This window comes from Astatotilapia calliptera, chromosome 5, assembly GCF_900246225.1.
Source record: "Astatotilapia calliptera chromosome 5, fAstCal1.2, whole genome shotgun sequence".
Lineage (NCBI taxonomy): Eukaryota > Metazoa > Chordata > Actinopteri > Cichliformes > Cichlidae > Astatotilapia > Astatotilapia calliptera.
Window position 1 is genome coordinate 5,072,874 of NC_039306.1, and position 18,469 is coordinate 5,091,342.

The 18,469-nt window shown below is 40.1% G+C and overlaps 1 protein-coding gene and 1 long non-coding RNA gene across 4 annotated transcripts in view; one reads left to right on the top strand and one right to left on the bottom strand.

Annotated features, from left to right (window-relative positions):
• Positions 1 to 846: 846 nt before the first annotated feature.
• Positions 847 to 18,469, bottom strand: part of ppp1r16b (protein phosphatase 1, regulatory subunit 16B) — an 85,922-nt gene continuing 68,299 nt past the window's right edge. For 2 of the 3 annotated variants that reach the window (XM_026166817.1, XM_026166818.1), the window contains exons 6-11: positions 13,770 to 13,894; positions 5,865 to 5,990; positions 5,672 to 5,747; positions 5,386 to 5,515; positions 4,937 to 5,084; positions 847 to 4,337 (exon numbers count right to left, since the gene is read on the bottom strand). In XM_026166817.1, coding sequence (XP_026022602.1) covers positions 3,864 to 4,337; positions 4,937 to 5,084; positions 5,386 to 5,515; positions 5,672 to 5,747; positions 5,865 to 5,990; positions 13,770 to 13,894 — 1,079 coding nt within the window. In that variant the 3' untranslated portion in view covers positions 847 to 3,863. The remainder of the gene's footprint in view (positions 4,338 to 4,936; positions 5,085 to 5,385; positions 5,516 to 5,671; positions 5,748 to 5,864; positions 5,991 to 13,769; positions 13,895 to 18,469) is intronic. The other variant, XM_026166819.1, reaches the window with a different exon arrangement.
• Positions 4,313 to 5,695, top strand: LOC113021940 (uncharacterized). The gene is made up of 3 exons (XR_003272381.1): positions 4,313 to 4,372; positions 5,475 to 5,530; positions 5,630 to 5,695. It is a non-coding gene; the product is annotated as an uncharacterized LOC113021940 (long non-coding RNA).

Below are 18,469 nucleotides of genomic sequence, written 5' to 3' on the forward strand. Positions count from 1 at the left end.
CATTCCCCTCTGACCTTTGACATCAACACAGCATTTTCACCCAGAAACCTCTTGCTTACTGGATATTTTTTCTTTTTCATATCCTTCACTGAAAAACCTAGAGATGGTTGCGTGGGAACATCCTAGTAGATCAGCAGTTTCTGAAATTAGTCAGATCAGCCTGTCTGGCAACAAAAACCAAGTCACTTTCATAGTGACTTGTGTACTTCCCCATTCTGATGCTTGGTTTAAACTTCAGAAGGTCATCTTGACCATGTCTACATGCCTAAAGTCATTACTGTATGAGTAGCTGATTACATATGTGCTATAATGGCAATGTGTACATAATAAAGTGGCCGGTTGGAGTACTCATAACAGGAAGAATCTAGGCTAGGTAACAACTGCTGTTCTAAATAAACTGGTGAACCTAAAGCCAGTGAATGAGAGGAAGTGCAAAAACAAAGGAAAGAAAATCTTTGAAGGAGGGAGCAGAACTCAGGCCAAGACCCTGACAGCTGTGAGATGAAGGACGGCACAGTCTCTGCTGGTCTCAGAACAGAAAGTCGCTGCAGATGTCAAAATACAGCAGACATCCAGAGCCAACTGTAGGAACCAGATTTTAAAGAAAATAATGGAGCTTTTGGTGTTTAGTGACCAGTTCAACTGTACATTATACATCTCTATATGAACTATTTATTATAGCTTTTTTGACATCTATCCAAAACCTATTTACCCATTTTCAATGGTTGTGATTACAGTGATTAAAAACAGAAAACGAAAAATGTTTCTTCTCATGTCCACAGCCTGCAGGAAATCTGAACTCAAACTGTAACAGTATAAGAGCTAAACAGATTCAGATTCACCATGTAAAGTTCTCAAAATATACATTTTATTCAAAATATGTTAATGTAACCATCAATATATTCCAGTAATTACAAAATCAGTAGTTTTGTCTTCATAATTTGATCCTTAAACACAAGCCTGGATCTGTGTATGTGATCACAAGTAACTTTTGAAACAGGCTACTGTCCCTTTCTGCATCATACTGAGCAGTCGGTACTTTTCTTGAACAAATTCCTGTTCAGTTGGATTGAATTTAATTAATAAGGAAACAGGGTTGAACTTTTTTTTTTAAATCAACTTGTTTGCAGCTACCAGAAGTAAGCTGCCTCATAACAAGATGACATCGCTGTACCTAAAATAAGGGAAATGGCAAACTGTTTGACTTCATTTCTACTTCCTCAAGTTGAGGTGAAAAACAAACTGACCATTGCAGAAAAATCATGCACAAAAGTTCAGTCACCACAGACACTGGTGTCTTAACACTCAGCCATATCTGGGTATGCACTCGACTCTGCAGACATTTTGGACTCCTGGGACTACTTGAGGGTCTACTTAATCGCACAGTCCCCCCCCCTTTGTACAACCAAAAGTCTGCTAACACTATTCACCCATATGGTTAACTGTAGTTTCCTATATGTTCATCAACAGTAACAACACAGACATGTAAATGCAAAAACATGGGAACATAACAGGGGGAGTACTGATACAAACATATTTACAAACCTGTCCGTACAAATACTCGAACGCTGTACAGTTGATGTGGTGAGGAAGAAGGGTGATGGCGTGGCATTACAGGTAATCACATTTTCAAAGAAGTCGGCCATCAGAAAGCTTCCCGCCAAACTAAATTATTTTCAACTCATGGAAGACTCTTTGGCACAAACACATTTAAAGGAGCTGTTAAATTTAAGGAATAGTTTCGAATTCCCGGGTGTAGTCTGACTGGCTTCTGCAGGTTTGATGACAAGGTTGGTACTAAACTCCTTCTTAGTCTCCACAAATAGAAACTACTTGGCTTAACTTACCACGAAGACTCGAAACAAAGAGAAACATCTTGCTCTGAGAAGAAAACAAAGTCTCACTAATGTTTTTCACTTTTTTCCTGCCTTGACATGGCAGGAAAAGGACGCCTGCAGTGTTAATGGCTTTATTACATTTAGGTAAGCCTGCTCACGACACACTGTGGTTAGCGGTTCTGCATGTGCTTGTTTTAAACTAAGACAAGTGTCACTGTGAGCGCACCAGCTATCATCTAATGGTGTGGCAATGACCAGTTTTTGAAGACAGTGTAGCTAGTAAAGATCCAGACAACATATCAGAGTCTAGATTTCCTATTACGGAAGTCTGTCATTTACAATCTGACAATCCTGCAGAGATTTAAAAGTCTTCAAACAATAGCTCATTGTTTTGCCACTTCATTCCCGTTAGTGCATTCCTGCTTTGCTCTCAGACCCTTTGCTTGCTGAGGTGCAAACTGCTCAATATTTCTCAGACTACAACAATGTCTGATAGCAAAAATCAGAGTCTGGGTGTTAATATGCTGACTGCTGGCTCTAGCTCCTCTCATCAACTGTTTCTAAAATGATGAAATATTCATTTAATTCAGCAGACAAACCACTACATGTAGTACTGGGTTTTTTTTTCCTTGGGGGGGGGGGGGGGGGCATGACACATTACCTGATATAACAGCCTGGGCTCGCTACATACCAAAGATTCTTCTGAAAACTCATTTTTCATTTACAGTAATCATTACATAACATACAGTTTCAGTTTAGAAGACAAATACAGTGACTCAGGGGAAGTAAAGCCACACAATGGCCACCAGGAAAAAAACTAAAACAAAACATAAACAAATAACACTGTTATTTGTAGTGACATATTCATGAATCCATCCAGTATGATGGCTGGTTTTTTTTTTTTTTTTAATTACACGTACATAACGCAGACAGTAACCCTCGTTTCATTTGAACCGTTCTTCCATGTCAGAAGGTGCTCAGCTGGGGAGATTCGCCTCCCCCCCACTAACTCACACACACTCTCCACACGCCATCCAAATAATAAATACACTCGACTTTAGAAACCATGTTTTTTCTTTGTTTTGTTGTTTTTTTTACAATTTACATTTCATAAATAAAACATGTACAGTAATTTTCAACCATGTTTGCTTAAATTATCTATACGAGTGAGCACAAAGTGAATAATGCATAAAACAAAGCACGACCTGTCAGTTTAGGTTCCACGTGAGAGGACGGTGAGGTGACGCATAGTTGACGGAATATAGTGACCGTTTCAAACACTAGTGCAGTACTTTTACTCTTTCCGGTTATCTCTCACTGTAGAAGTACACTTCATGAGTATTTTAACACTGTTTTATGGCATTCCTTTCCCTTACTTTTCCAGGCAGCATGTCAACACGGAAAGAGATGTCACAGATCTCCTTTTGCCATGTTTTGCATTTTCTCATGTGTTGTACTACAACAACACGGTGTATTACAAGATATCAGCACCCTTCCAGGATGACTGTCCTGCTTGTTTGAACATGACAAGAATGTGGTTTGATAACAAGATTAGTTTATCCTGGAAGAAATGCTGTTCTAATGAAATAATACCAATCTGTTTGTGGGGTAACAGACAAAGTTTCTTCCATGTGTGAAAGTAGAGGATTCAGTACCTTGCGATCTTCTCTCCTAATTCTAAATTTCTGTCAAAAAACACTCCCCATCCTCTTTGATTTTTAACAGGGAGAGCGGGACCACTTCTTGTCTTTACATTTGTTGTGTAAAGAGACTCCATGTATGAAAGGAATTTCCTCCACTTCTCAGCTGCACTTTAAAGGAGTTACGAGACTGGGAGGTGAAAGGAAATGTTTTCATACTTTAATCGGGCCGCCTGTCTTGAAGACATTTTTGAACCGGGAGTGGTGAAGGATGTTCAAAGACTTTCCTTCTTTCTTCTCCTCCCTTCTACACAGCCTTCCTTGCTTCCCTCCTCTCAGTGCAAACACTTCCTGTTCTGGTAACAGTCACATGACCGCGCACCAACTATGACACGCAGCAGCAGGTCCGCACCTTCGGCTGCTCCTCCTCCATAGGCTGCTTGAATTTGAGCAGGGGTGGGTCGCCGCTGGCTGGGGTATAATATACGGCGTTGCCATTGGAGGAGACCAGCGGCATGCGAGGATCCTCAGTGGTGGTTTTGGCATCAGTGAAGGAGTCTGTGGAGCCGTTACCAAGGTGACCGTTGAACAAGGGGTGGTTCAAGAGCTTGGCAGCAGCTCGCTGCTTTTTCAGCTCTGACAGAGTCTGAGGGCGCTCTTTTGGCCAGGCTTCCTCCTGGGACGGCTGGGTGGTGACAACCCCACCCTTACTGGACGTCGGTGTGCTGCCATTGGAGGGAGGCTGAGGTGGCATGGATGTTGTCGTGGAGATTAGGCCATTCTGCTTGCTGTTGCCTTCTTTGAGGATGGTGGGTAGGTTGGACTTGTCGGGCAGCTCCACAGCGACAACAGGCTTGACCTGCAAGACATCAATAAGGATTACTTTAATCCTCTGTAAGACTTTCTTTTAGCTCATTAAATACACAAAGGCCTGACTGTGCAGGGCAGATCAGCAAACTTTGATCTGCTGCCGAGGCTTACAAAGTTCAAATGAAATCAGATGTAAAGCCAATTTATTTGCTTCATTATAGAGAAAATCTCCCAACTGTTCAGAGTTATTTTGTGCCAGAGCAACATTTCTCTGAATGTCATCTGATAATCTGCAGATAATGTGTGTAAAAAGTTGAGGTTACAATAAGCAGCGGCGGCGGCAACAGAGTCTACTGATAATGGAAGACAGTATTTCAGTTTTTTTCTGTTGTGGGTTTCCTTTTGTGCAATTGCTCCTGGGTGCTGGAGGAAGTCCTCTGTCTGATTCATCCAAATGTGACATTTCAGCTTCTGAGTGGGAAGAATCATCTTTCTACCTGTGCTTAAAAATATCTCTCACACACATTATCATCTGACAGCGTGTGTGTGAGGGGGCGGTAAATTCCACCAAGCCACCCCCCACCCACCCAAAAAACCAAAGTTAGAACTGCATAGAGCTATTTATGTAATCCTTAAAAATAGTCTCACACTAACTACTTGGCTATTCTCCTGATCAGACTCCTTTTCTTTCTCGTCCTCGTCTTCCTTTTCTTTCCTCCACACGATGGCCTCGGTCTCGTACTCTTTACGACACAGGTTGTGTCTGTCCGACAAACTGGCTCGCCGCACCACTTTTCTGTGAACACAAGTGGAATTCCCAGTAAGAAAAAGCAGCTAGAAAAATAACAGCTTACCATATATGGTACTTTTACACACGAAAGTTAAAGAGCAGAAGAACTTATACACACGCTAAACTGACAGCTTCATTATGTCAGACATTATGTCATTATATCAGCGGAGGCTTCTATCCACCATTCTCCTATTAAATGTAAATACAGCTGTAAGTATACAGAACAGATGTTTTGTCTGTTTTCTAATTTCTCCAAATAACAAAGCCTGTAGTAGCCATGCTACCACCAACAGATGTCAGCACATACCCACGACTGCCTGCACTGGACGTTCGCCTGCACAGCGAGGTCTTGTGCTTGAGCTGTGACTTCATGATAATGTCGTGTTTGTGTTTCAGGTCCAGCAGGATGGCTCTGAACTCCTCGTCCTCACACAGATCTTAAAGCAACATGGGTAAAAGGGACACTGTTAGTAATGCTTAACATAAAAGTGAACACTTGGAAATGAGACCCTGCTGAGACGATACTTTTTTTCCCCTGAACTCATTACCAGGTGCACCGGACAAGTGAGTGCTACAGTATACTGTAAACATACCAATTGGAGTCTCCTCCAGGAAGGTCTTGGCATTGAGACTGGCTCCGTGAGACACCAGCAGCTCTGCCACATGCATCTAAAGCAGCAACAACAACAACAACAGTGGAAGCAATTTGTATTAATGGTTCCAGAAACCTTTGTGTGCGCCTGAGCGCCTGAGGCTCTTATCTCTTTCCTGTTGTGTTTTCCTTACCTGACCCCAGCACGCTGCAGCATGAAGAGGCTGCCATCCATCTGAATCTCTGAGGTCCACACGAGCCCCCCCCTCCAGCAGCAGCTCTGCAGCCTGCGCGTAGCCATTTGCTGCTGCGATGTGTAGCTGCAACAACAGAGAAGGAAATAGATTGTTTTCCCCCAGTGCTCAGGATTTACTGTTTGCATGCAAAAAAAATAATGTGAAATTCATACTAAAGTGGCAATGAACATGCCAAAGAACGTTATATAGTGGTAACTTACAATTGCTTACTATGTGAGACATTACACCTGCCAAAAATCTACAAATAAAGTATTTTTTTGCTTCTAAGTTTAAAGATGTCAGTTTATTGCTGTGCATCTTCTAATATTATGTTAAATTAGATGTAGATTATTGTGGTCAATTCAAGGTCCTGATCAAATTAGGCTGAGCCTGCCTCCATGAAACAACCTAATCTGTTAATGTTAAGATATTAATTCTTGTCCTAGCCTCATAAAACTAGCCTGGAACATGTCATCACTCAGAGGGAATTTGTAATCTTGCCCGAGAGACCTATCCAACATACTGTAAAGAAAAAAAACGAACTGAAACTAATTTACCATTTTCAGACAACGAAACCTAAACCTGAAACTAAACTGAAAACAAACATGATTAAAGTAACCCACGCAAACACGGGAACAACATGCACACACCACACAGAAAGGCTCTAACCAGTTGGTGGAGTCAAACTCCACTGAGCCAACAGTGCTAACCCCTGCACCACCGTGCTCCCCAATAATAAAAACAATGTTTAATAATAAAGTAAACAGGTAGTTTCAAAAGTTCTAATCAATAAAAGTCTCAACAGACTGAAGGGCTCTGTCCCAGAAGTCTTTTCATCTTCCAAGGAACAACTAACAAATTCAGAGCCTGTCATCGAAGATTGTGAGCCTCAGTGTGATTAGTGTGAAGCTGGGATAAATAATTTGAAGCCTGGCTATTTACTGGGACCCGTGTAAAAATTAATGTGAGCTCGCCAACTAGAATATTTTAATAGCAACATTTTGTTAAAAATAACTTTTAATCAAATGGACCAATATGGCAAGGCCATGATGATCCACTTGGTAAAATAAATCCGCTTGGCATCTTTCTTGGCCTTAAGACAACAATTCTGATGGCTAAAGATCCAAACGGGACACAAAAAAAAAAACAAAAAAAAAAACAACTTTTTTATTGCTTAGAGCAGGGGTGCCCAATCCCGGTCCTCGAGAGCTACCGTCCTGCAGCTTTTAGATGCATCCTTGTTCCCACACACCTGAATCAAATGAATGGCTTGTTATCAGGCCTTTGCCAAACATGATGGCATGCTGTAGAGATCAAACCATTTGATTCAGCTGTGTTGGAGTAGGGATGCATCTAAAAGCTGCAGGACGGTAGCTCTCGAGGACCGGGATTGGGCACCCCTGGCTTAGAGGCATAAAACAGATGATTTATCTATAAAAGGGCTTTACAGCAACCTAAGCACGATAACACACAAGCATCAACAATTTCCTCCAGTTCAGCAAAGGAGACCATATATCGTAATTTAGAAATCTTCTTTAAATAAAAGGTAACAGGAACAAGAAATACATTTTACAGGTGAATCAAAGCCCAGACTATAATCAGACATCCCAAACTCTGAACCTAAAGAAGCAAAAGGTTCAGGAGGAGCTATAATTGTGTTCTCAGTTGATGTTTAGAAGAAGGTAATGGCTAGACGGCCATTAATCTGGGTTAAACAGTGGTCCAGGGTTGACAGCCTGTTCAGCTGGTGAGGTTTAAAATACATATGCAGCTTAATGTCAATGGCATAGAAATGGCAGAAAAGGATGAATGATGGCAGATGAAGAAACAACATAGATAGAAAAATAATAAGGGACCCAGAACTGAACCTTGTGGAACTCCACAGGTTAAGGAAGCGATGTTAGAGTTCATCCTAACAGAGACGGTCCTATTAGATACATAAGTAGAAAACCAATCTAACAAAGAGCCAGAGATCAGATGAAAAAAGAGAAATAATGAAAAAATGCAAAGTATAATTACTCTGACAGAATCATCAAGTTTTTACACCAAGTCTTTTTCAGCATTTTGCTTATAAGAAATAGCAACTAAATAATGACCTAATTCAGCTCCACTTTATACATTTAAAAGAGAAGCAGCAGAATATTTGAGTGTCTCAAAGGTTCTCAGAGTAGAATATGCTTTCAACAACCTCAAAATGTTGTTTTAGGAGGAAACAAAAGCAAAAATCTTTTTTTCATTTTTTCATTTTGCTTTTTTAAATCACCAAACTGAAAATTGTTAATTTCAGTTTTTATTGGAACCTCCTTTGAATATTTTCCTTTCCTGGCCTTCAAATTACTGAATGCCTGAAAAAGAAAAATATAATATGATGGCAGCACTTGGCCTTTCATTCTGCCAATTTCTAAAGCCCCACACAAACTGTGGCTGTGAGGTTGAACAATAACAAACTGGTATAAAATATGTTTATTGCAACAGGGAAGTTGGCAAGTGGTGTGACATTCATGAAAGTCTGGTTTGCAGCTTCACGTGTCACTTACAGGAACTGTACTTAATGCTGTTTGCCTCTTTTGGTGAGACCGCAGAAGTAGGTTATGTTTGGGATAACAGAAAGCACCATCTATTCACCAGTCTATCTTTTGGAAAATGCCATCAGCATTCCAGAAGACCGAATATCGAATCCCAGCGTCCCTTTATAGGCATCTAAAGGCCGTGAGACATGCAGAATTAGCTAAAGGAAACAAGCTAAAGTTGTCTAACATGCCATAAAAATACAACTAAGGAACACATGAGTTTAACAGAAAACATCACTGTAATTGTAAACCAATGTACCGGTGCATCCCATCAAAGAGTGGTTACATTGATCAAAACTAAAAGACAGCCTCCTCATTAAGGACAAACTTCCTCATCTAAGTCAGTGTCAGATGAGGCTGAGGACGACAAGTAATAATAGGACAAACCTGAGGCAAATGAAAAGATCGTTAGCATTAGCCAAATGACAAATCTGACCTTTTGGCGGGACTGGACAAAAAGCCGCTGAAAACATCTAAACTTGATCTAATAACAGTCTGTCCGGCTTACTGAGACGTTTCACTCAAAACCAGAAATGTCAACCTCATGCTGACAGTACAGGTTAAGCCGGGGGACCATCAGAGTCTTTGCTGAGATTTTCGTTCCGAAACAAACCGGTGGACCGACACTGGGCAACACTGCCTGTGTCACCGTGCCAAAAGTTTCATAATGTCAGCATACTGTGAGCACTCCAGTTCCTCCCACAGTGCCACCAGCAGCATGTCCTGATTTACCCTTCCACTGGTCAAACGCATGCCGGGACAAGTACTCTCTTGTCTTCCGTTTTCACCCACAATCTAACGACATGCAGCTAAATGTGTGATTAAAGGACTGAAATAACCTCCATCGCCATATCTTAACTTAACAATGCGTTTCACTTGTTATTTCCAGTCTGAAATGCTTTGTGTACATGTGAAACTTCACTCGCCTCACTCATTCTCCTTCACAAGGATAAAACTATAGTTTTCTTAAAAATAAACAAAACCTGAGATGACAGTAATTGAAAAGAGAGGACTGCAATAATAGACCCATAAGTTAGGAGGCAGGCGCCAACGTGGTGCACTTAAGAAACTGCTCATCTACTGGGATTTTCCCTCACAACTGTCACTGGGGTTTACAGAGAATGATCTGTAAAAGTGAAAAGTGAGTTCTCTGGGTGAAAATGACTCATCGATGTGAGAGGTCAGAGGAGAATGGCTAGACTCCTTCGAGGTGATGAAGGCAAGAATAACTCAATTAAGCACTCATTACAACCAAGGTATGCAGAAGATCACCTCTGAACACTCTGGTCCAAAACTGGACAAAAGCAAATTGGGAAAAACATCCACTGGTCTGATGAGTCTCAATTTCTGCTGTAACATTGCGATGTTAGGGCCAGAATTTAAGCAACATGAACGCACGGATCCATCCTGGCTTCTATTATATAGTAGAACAGCATTATAGTATATAGTTCAGGCTGGTGGTGGTGATGTAATGATATGGGGGATATATTTTTTGGAACACTCTAGGCCACCCATTACTACCAATTAAGCATCATTTATATGCAGCAGCCTGCCCAAGTATTGCTGCTGACCATATCCATCTCTTTATGACCACAGCATACCCATCTTCTGATGGCTTCCCCCAGCAGGATACAAAGCTCAAACCATCTCAAACTGGTTTCTTAAGCATAACAATGAGCTCACTGTCTTCAAATGGCCTGCACAGTCACCAGACATCAATCCATCCACAACCAAACCACAGAGAAACATTTCCAGCTAAATCTACACAAGGAAGAATTAAGGCACTTCTAAAGATATAAGGAGGTGTGTCCAGTGAGTGTATTTTTATATATAAACTTTGTGTTTATGTGTCCTTCGTCAGGTTTATGGCACAGAGAACAACATGTGACACTTGTTACTTTTCCTTACTTTGTTTACACTTTTTTTTTAATAAACTTCCAACAAAAATGAAAAATATTTCTCTTGCTTTGTGACTTCTGTCTGAAGTCACAAAGCATACAAATCATTGTGCCTGCACATCAAAACAGGATCATAAAAATGCATTTCACTGGAAAACAAAAGATTAACCTTACATAACTTCCTGTCAGTTCAGGGTCTCTTCCTCTCATCTGTGCCAGGGATTTTAATAAGGCATGCTCTAGTTTGCTTCATCGTGCTCGAATGAAGATTAACAGGATGTAGAAAGCAAAGGGACAAGCAGCTCAATCACACAATCTGTAGTAAGACTTTAAAGCTTAACGGGGTTATTTTGGGATACTACTATCCCCTAGCTACTTCCATCCAGTGATCCGTCACTGTGTTTCCCCCGTGTAGCTAAATCCCTAATACATAATAAAGACTTCATTAAGGCATCTGACATTATATGCTCTACTCAGTAAATTATGTGCTAATGATTTTTTTTGTACCTTGCTTGACTTTTATTGCATCACTGTACTAAAGTGCTAAACAAAACAAATTTAGGGACTTATTAGGTACACACAATCCTCGCGTACCTTTGCACTATGCAGCAAAGCATAAAGACATGAGGGCCTTTATTAGTTTTCATTCTCTTGTCTACTTAAATCGCTCTAATCACACTTATGCATCAAACTTATAAACTTTAGGGGTTGGCATAAAACGCACACAAAAGGCCAACAGGAGCACACACGCTACTGAAAACCAAATATCCAATCTGACCATGTTTTCTTTGATGAAATGCTGCTTTTATGTTTCTTGTCATCTCTTCCCGCTCCTCTTAAATGCAATTTTATCATCACTACAGGTTTACTGTAATCTAACATTTGTTTAAATAATGACTGCAGGTATCCTGAGCATTCATAACTGGAGCACTCAGACCATTTAAAATCATACAGCTGATTTGTCTTTAAAAAATTATAATGAGGCTCTAAATGCCTGATTAGCTTTGGAGGTTTTACGGCCTCGCGAGACAGTGTTGCAGAGCACATGATCTTTAAAAGGTGAATCTGTAATAAAGACGGTCCACTGAATATTTACACACCATTTGCTTTTTTCCCCCTCTTTGTTCAGACCTGTGACGCCTGATATTAACGCGAGAGGTTTGTCTCTCTGCAGCACATCTGGAACCTGGTGGGTAGGAGGGTTCATTTCATGTTTAGCTCTCTTATCTTATTTTATTTCTAACTGCTTCCTTTTCAAATGCTTTTTCTTCATTTCCTATCATACGTAATATTAAAGAAGATCAAAGTTTCCAGTAATGAGGTCAGTATATATCCAAATAATCCCTATGAGCCAGCAGCTCAGGCTTCACGCAGACTGCTTTAAATGAGCCAATTCAGACAGCTTTTTTCTACTGGCTGTGATGTTAATAAAAACGCATATCCCCAACATGGTCATCTCCGCCACACAGGTCTATGTGTGAGCCAAGAAGCCCTAAGGGTAACTATGGGGGGACAGCAAGCTGTGTTGAGCTTAAAGTCAAGAGTTTTCCAGTGTCATGATGGTGGCTCTGCTCTCTCTGTCTAATATTTTATACATACAAACTGTTGAGCCACACCTTACTAACGCATGAAAGAAGCACTGCTGAAATTTGGCTACTTTCAGTTTGTGATGCAGAAAATGTGTTTATGTTCTTGGTGCTAATCTGCTGCTGAGCCTCTTTTATAGCTGCTGGAATTACAGCTACAAGAAAAATGAAAAACAAAATCCATTAATTACATACTGAATACTCATTCAGTCAATAAAAATAATTTCATTGCTGACTAAACTAAAATGATTTCCATGTCTCCTTTATTATGCTAAGGGAGAATCTCAGACCTGAACACAATGAATAATTTTCAGTATTTAAACGTGTAAAAGGTTTCCCAGCTCTAATGTACAGTTCATTTTAGAAACAACCAGCAGTATCAACACCGGGCCGAGCATTAAAATACATTATGTATATAATTTTCTCTCGTCTTCTTTGCAGCAACACGGTTGCATTTTACTGATATATTTTTTATGTTCTTTATAGCTCTCCATCTTCTGTTCATCTGATAATATTTCTGATTAGAGTAGATAATGCTCACTTGAGCCATTTAGCTCTGAAGAGTGAAATGATGTGTAAACGCCAACTTTTCCGTGAGCCTGCACGGATTCTGAAGAAGGAAGCAGCTTGGGTTAACAGAGAAAGTTGATCCCGACTGAGGGTTTGGGTTTTGTCAAGCCAGCTTGGCATGTTGAACTTGCTTTGCAGTCTATTCATCTGCTCATTTGCTATGCAGATCTTCTGTTTATATGAGAAACAGAAGAAAGGAGGGGAAGATGAGAGGGAAGCAAACATCTGAACAGAAGAAAGTTGCTTTAAAGTGTGCTACAACATCGTTTTTCTTTCCTCAGACAGTGGATAAACTGAGGCGCTGCACCAAGTCCCAGTGTAAGATGAATCAGATGAATTTTATAAATGTGTATCATCCAAAACTACTCTTGCAGAATCCAAGGGTAGAAATATGGAGCCACAAATGAGCACAATAGGACCACTTTAACAAGCTTACATGGAAAAAATGGCTTCAGCCCAGGAAATAATATTAAAATCATTTCCTCTTTATTGCACCAAGATTTGTTTGCTTAGATAACACAACAAAAATAGCAAGAAAAGGCTTAAACCCCAATATTAGAAACCTCCGGGTGATTCACCAATGGAAGAAGCCTCCAGAGCGTACAGACAATTAAAGCAGTGATATGGCAACACACTAACTGCATGGCTGCAATGCATGCATATGTCCACCCTGCTAATCTTTCCTAATCTTTGAATGTAGCAATCTTAATATCTGCTTTCCCTTTTTTAATAATATAAAAACATTTTGTCTGAAGAGCAAAAGCAGTGGCTGTCGTCCAGATGATATCACAGTGAAGATTTTAACCTCTCAAGACAATTTCTACCCTCATCTATGGCAGACTACTCTAACAAAAGCTACCCGCAGTAACAAAACACTTGTAGCTAATTTAAAGCCACAGTCAATTATATCTCAGACAATGTATTGTGGAGCAGCTACAGAAAGGCAGCTGCATTAGCTGCCTATTAACACCACACACAGAGCTTAGCTTTGCCAAATTAGTGCACCATCACTGAGTAACCTGAGCACATAAATCTGCCACTTTACATCACATTTTACATTAATCTAAGTGTATTTATGCAGTACATGCAACCAATTTTATCATTTTAAGCGAGCGCATTCTGTTCCACATAAAAGGAATTAAATGTTTACAATATTAAAGCAGCAAGAACTTCAGTGATGCCGTTTTAAACTGAGTTTAGTTGAGATTTTTAGAAGAAAATCAAAGCAGATAAACTTACCAGAGTAGCTCCCTGAGAGTCCTGCTGGTTGACCTTTTCTCCTTGACTCAGCAGTTCCTGAATGTCTCCTATCATCTTCCTCTCCGTCGACGCTCGCGTCTCGTTGATCATCTCCTGGGTGATGCCTGTCAGTCAAACATGCAGGCAGAGCAGCCAGAGTTAATCGCAGGGGAGTTTGGTCCTGACACTTTTAATATATAACTGCAGCCTGAAATGGACAGTTTTTGATGTGAGGCGAAACCCACTTGGGTATGATACCTCTGAGACACATACCTGAAAATAAATGTAAAAAGTTAGTAAAGCCTTCTTTAAACTGTAACGTCTTCTTTTTATCTAAGGAGGATGTTTTCTGCCAGCAACAGTTTCCACAGTAGGTTGGAAGCAAAGCAGAAATAACTGCTTTTTGTTATCTTAGTTTGATAATATTTTAAATAAATGGTATTTGTAATAAAAAAAAAAAACTAATGCTAGTGTTGAAGGTGAATTTAATCTTCACATAAAATTTTTTAAAATGCATTTATTTACTGAAAATCAGTGCAGAGCTGCAAACATTTGGACTTGAGCATCTGAAAGTATAAAGTGACCATTTTCTGCAGGTAGCAGAGTAGTTTATTCTCATGCTGGCTGTCCTTCCATGTCCTGGCAAAGAGGTTTGTTTGCAAAGACGGTTTGGCCCAGGTGTTTCTGGATGTCACTTCCCCTCTAAATTCCTCGTTTAATCCATCTTCCTGCTGCCAGGCAGGGCTAAATACTGAGACTGCCACACTTCAGCAAAGAAGTTATCCTCCTTCGGCTCAGTAACATTCAGCGTTAATTGAAAGAGGTGTCAGTCAAGACTGTCTCTTGTATTCTTGCAGTGTAACTATCAAAATATGTGAATTAACCTCAGAAGAGATCTGGAGCACAGGGTCAAAATATCTACACAACCAAAGTAAACACCCTGCCCTAATTTAACAAAAAAAAAAAAAAAAAAAAAAAAAAAAATGGGAAATTGAATTCTCATTCATCCTTAAAATGCTGTTTACAGAGGACACTCCCCTGGATCTGATCATTCTAACTTGAAATAAATTGTAGAAGCAGTCAGGTCACATTTGACTGCACATTTTCCTTTGTTAGGATTTCAGCCCCGTGACCTTTCTCAGTAATAAATTTGTCACATAAAGCTGAAGGCAATGGCAGTCAGTCATCCACAACTCCTACTGCAATGTCGCTCTTTTGTTTTAGCAGGTGTCCACGCATGTGAAGGTTAACAGTCGTGATGAAGGGAGTTAAAAGGGTGAATTGAATTTGCAATCAGAGTCACCTGGAGGGGTTTTAAAGGCTCACGGATCAAGGAAATGACAGCCCCTTTAGTCGATTTAATCCATGCCTCCAGCAAATGTTTTCTTCTGTGTTTTCTGTTGTTTCTCTCAGATACTCGTGTCACAAATTCTACCTCTTTCATATTTTGATTTTGCTGCAGTGATGCGCCACAGCCAGAAAAAAAAACTCCCAGAAGGATTAGAGGATGTCAAATCTAGAAAATATTCCTCACCCTCAAACAAAGGATTGTTCCCCCTGTTTTTAGCCTTTTCAGGAAACGTACATAACTGGCAGTAAATGTGACTACATTAGTTTCAGGTGCTTCAAATACCCTGTTGAGTTATAAAGTTGTATTTAACTAAGTAAACAATATAAATGAGAACAGACAAGAACATCGGGCGCAGTGAAAAACCTAACCAAACAGTTCATAGCGGTTGGACAAAAGATCTGGTCAAATATTCACCCAGAACCATTGATCAGGTGTTCAATGTTTGTATGTGTGTGTGTGTGTGGATGTAGCAGGCTTGTATAAACATACAGTACATGAGGACATGATGTCATTCAAGTATACACAAGCAGTTATATTTTTGCACATAAGGCAACAGAATGTCCTTTCTGTCTTAGGGGCTACTTGTTTAAACAGCTCCTAACTGCAGTGTTAAGCAGAAAGGAGCCTGTCTTAAACTGAAATGTCTGCAATTCCTAATAAAAGGGTAACCATGCTACCATGGCAGATATCTGGTATGGCAATCCTATAGCAGTTTCCTGCAATAGTACAGTAATAAAGACAGTGACTGCTGTGATGGCTGCACAGCTGGCTAAAGCTGTCTACACTGCACTTAAGGCCACTTGTATCTGTTTTTACTTACATTATGAAAATGTACTTATTCTTAATCTTGTGAAGAATTAATTACTTGGAAATAGGTTTTTAGAAATAAGCCACATAATGATTTTTTTTAGCTCCAGTCTTTTTTCTTATTCACTGCTCTTTGTGGATTTGGCCAAATGAATTCCACATGATATAAGCAGATGTTATGCATGCTACATGGCTGATTTCCAACCCCTAGAAACTATAAAACTAGTATAAAATGAATAATTCAGTGAGTAAGTCTAATCAGCATCATTATCATAAATATAAATTCCTGCTAGGTTTGACGTCACCCAGTAACAGTACCCTAGTACCCACTCCAACAGTCCATCACTATAAATTTTTATCCCAATACTGCATAATTCAATTCAATTCAGTTTTATTTATACAGCGCCAAATCACAACATCAGTCGCCTCAAGGTGCTCTATATTGTAAGGTAGACCCTACAATAATACATACAGAGAAAAACCCAACAGTCATATGAACCCCTATGAGCAAGCACTTTGGCGACAGTGGGAAGGAAAAACTCCCTTTTAACAGGAAGAAACCTCCAGCAGAACCAGGCTCAGGGAGGGGCGGGGCCATCTGCTGTGACTGGTTGGGGTGAGAGAAGAAAGACGGGATAAAAGACATGCAAACTAACCAGCTGACCTGCACTAACGGCTTGGTATTTCCACACACCTTTTAATAACACAAAATTAGTATATTTACAGTATTACACTAATACTTATATGTATAATTAGTATACTAGGTATAATCAGATATAGTCTAAGTATACTTAGACTATATCTGATTTAAAAACTAAAAGAAATGAGGACGTATTCACTAAGGCTACGTTCACACTGCAGGCGAAAGCGCATCAAATCCGATTTTTTTTTGACCCTATACGACCCATATCCGATCATGGTATGACAGTGTAAACGTTACAAATCCGATATTTTCAAATCCAATCTGGGTCACTTTCCTATGTGGTACTGAATCTGATACATATCCGATGTTTTAGAAAGCGACTGCTGTTTTAATGCGACGGTCATGTCGCATTAAATCCGTCTTTTACGTCACTGACACAAGACAGACGCCAATTATCAGCGCCGGAGAAGACATCGTGAACGCTTCCTGGCCATCCAGTATAGATGTCAGTGAAACTGTTGGGAAGACAACGTTGGAGAAACGTGAACATTTTCTTTGTACTGCATAATCTGCAGATTCTGACAGAAATCTGCAACTATCCTTTGAAGCACCGCTCCTCTCTAAAACAGCAATAAGGATCATTATTAGGTTATTCACATTATTATGTAAATAACAAAATAACTTAAAGCAAAAATTGGGAAACATGAAGTCCGAAGTCTTTATATTAAGGGCCATCAGTCAAACAATATTGTTTGCTCTGGGTCTAAACAGAGCGCGTTGTGTGTGACGTCTTCTTTTGCGCATGCGGCCGCTTTGAGCGTTCACACTAGAGTGCGTTTGCTGTCGCATTTTATTTGTAGTGTGAACGAGCAGACAAAAAAATCGGATTTGAGAATTAAGACCTGCAGTGTGAACGTAGCCTTATTCAGCAATGCTTCTTTTAAACATAACCGTCTTCCTCTCCTTTCTCTTTTAGTGCTGCAATTAAAGTGGGGTTTTTTTCTCTCCTTGGGAAGGAGCAACTTTACATTTAGCTCAGATATATTTTGTGAACAGTCTGTATGTTTGGTGTTACGTTTTGAGCAGTTTGAAAAGTTGTATTTGAAGTGGTCTGGAACTTTTGTCTCATAAGTACTGCGACTGCACCTTTACGTATGCACCATGAACGCATCACAGGGATGAGAAGGGAAAAGGGACGTCTGGAAGGTGTAAGCAGGCTATGGGATGTCATTATCTTCTTATTACTGAGCAGGTACCTCCAGGCCCTCACCGGAAGCAGTGCCAGGCTTCAGCACATTGAATAGTAGTATGCATTAACCTGCCAATCAGATTTCATTACTCAATAACTGAAGGTGTTGGAACACTTTTCCGGATCATTTGAATTTAACACCTGAACAGAAGAAACAGAGCGCAGGGGCTTGTCCACGGATAGTCTAGCTCTACTATTATGTGGTATTTTTGTGTTTGTTACAGGGGAAGTGAACTGATTTCAGCATCAAAACACAACATCCATGTTCATCAATATGCCACAAATTTAAGCCATTAAGATTTATTGTATTGTTTTACTGGAAGCATGTTCATTTTTGGCTCTTAGAATGAAACTACTGTGCAGCAGAGTGATTTCATCATGTGCCACCGTAGAAGAGAGAAAAGGTAAGAAGCTATAATTTTGCTGTCTACACAGTACAACCTGAGGAACTATGACTGCTGCTGCACTGGAATCGTGAGACTTTTTCCTTTCAAATAGCGATGCAGAACAGGCCAACGATATTCAAAATATGCACAAAGTGTTACCATCTTCCCTTCTTTATTGCATGTGTGGATTTGACTGGGCATTAAAAAAAGGCATTAAAGGTGTCATGCCCCACTCTATTTTACCCAGATACACAGATCCGCTCC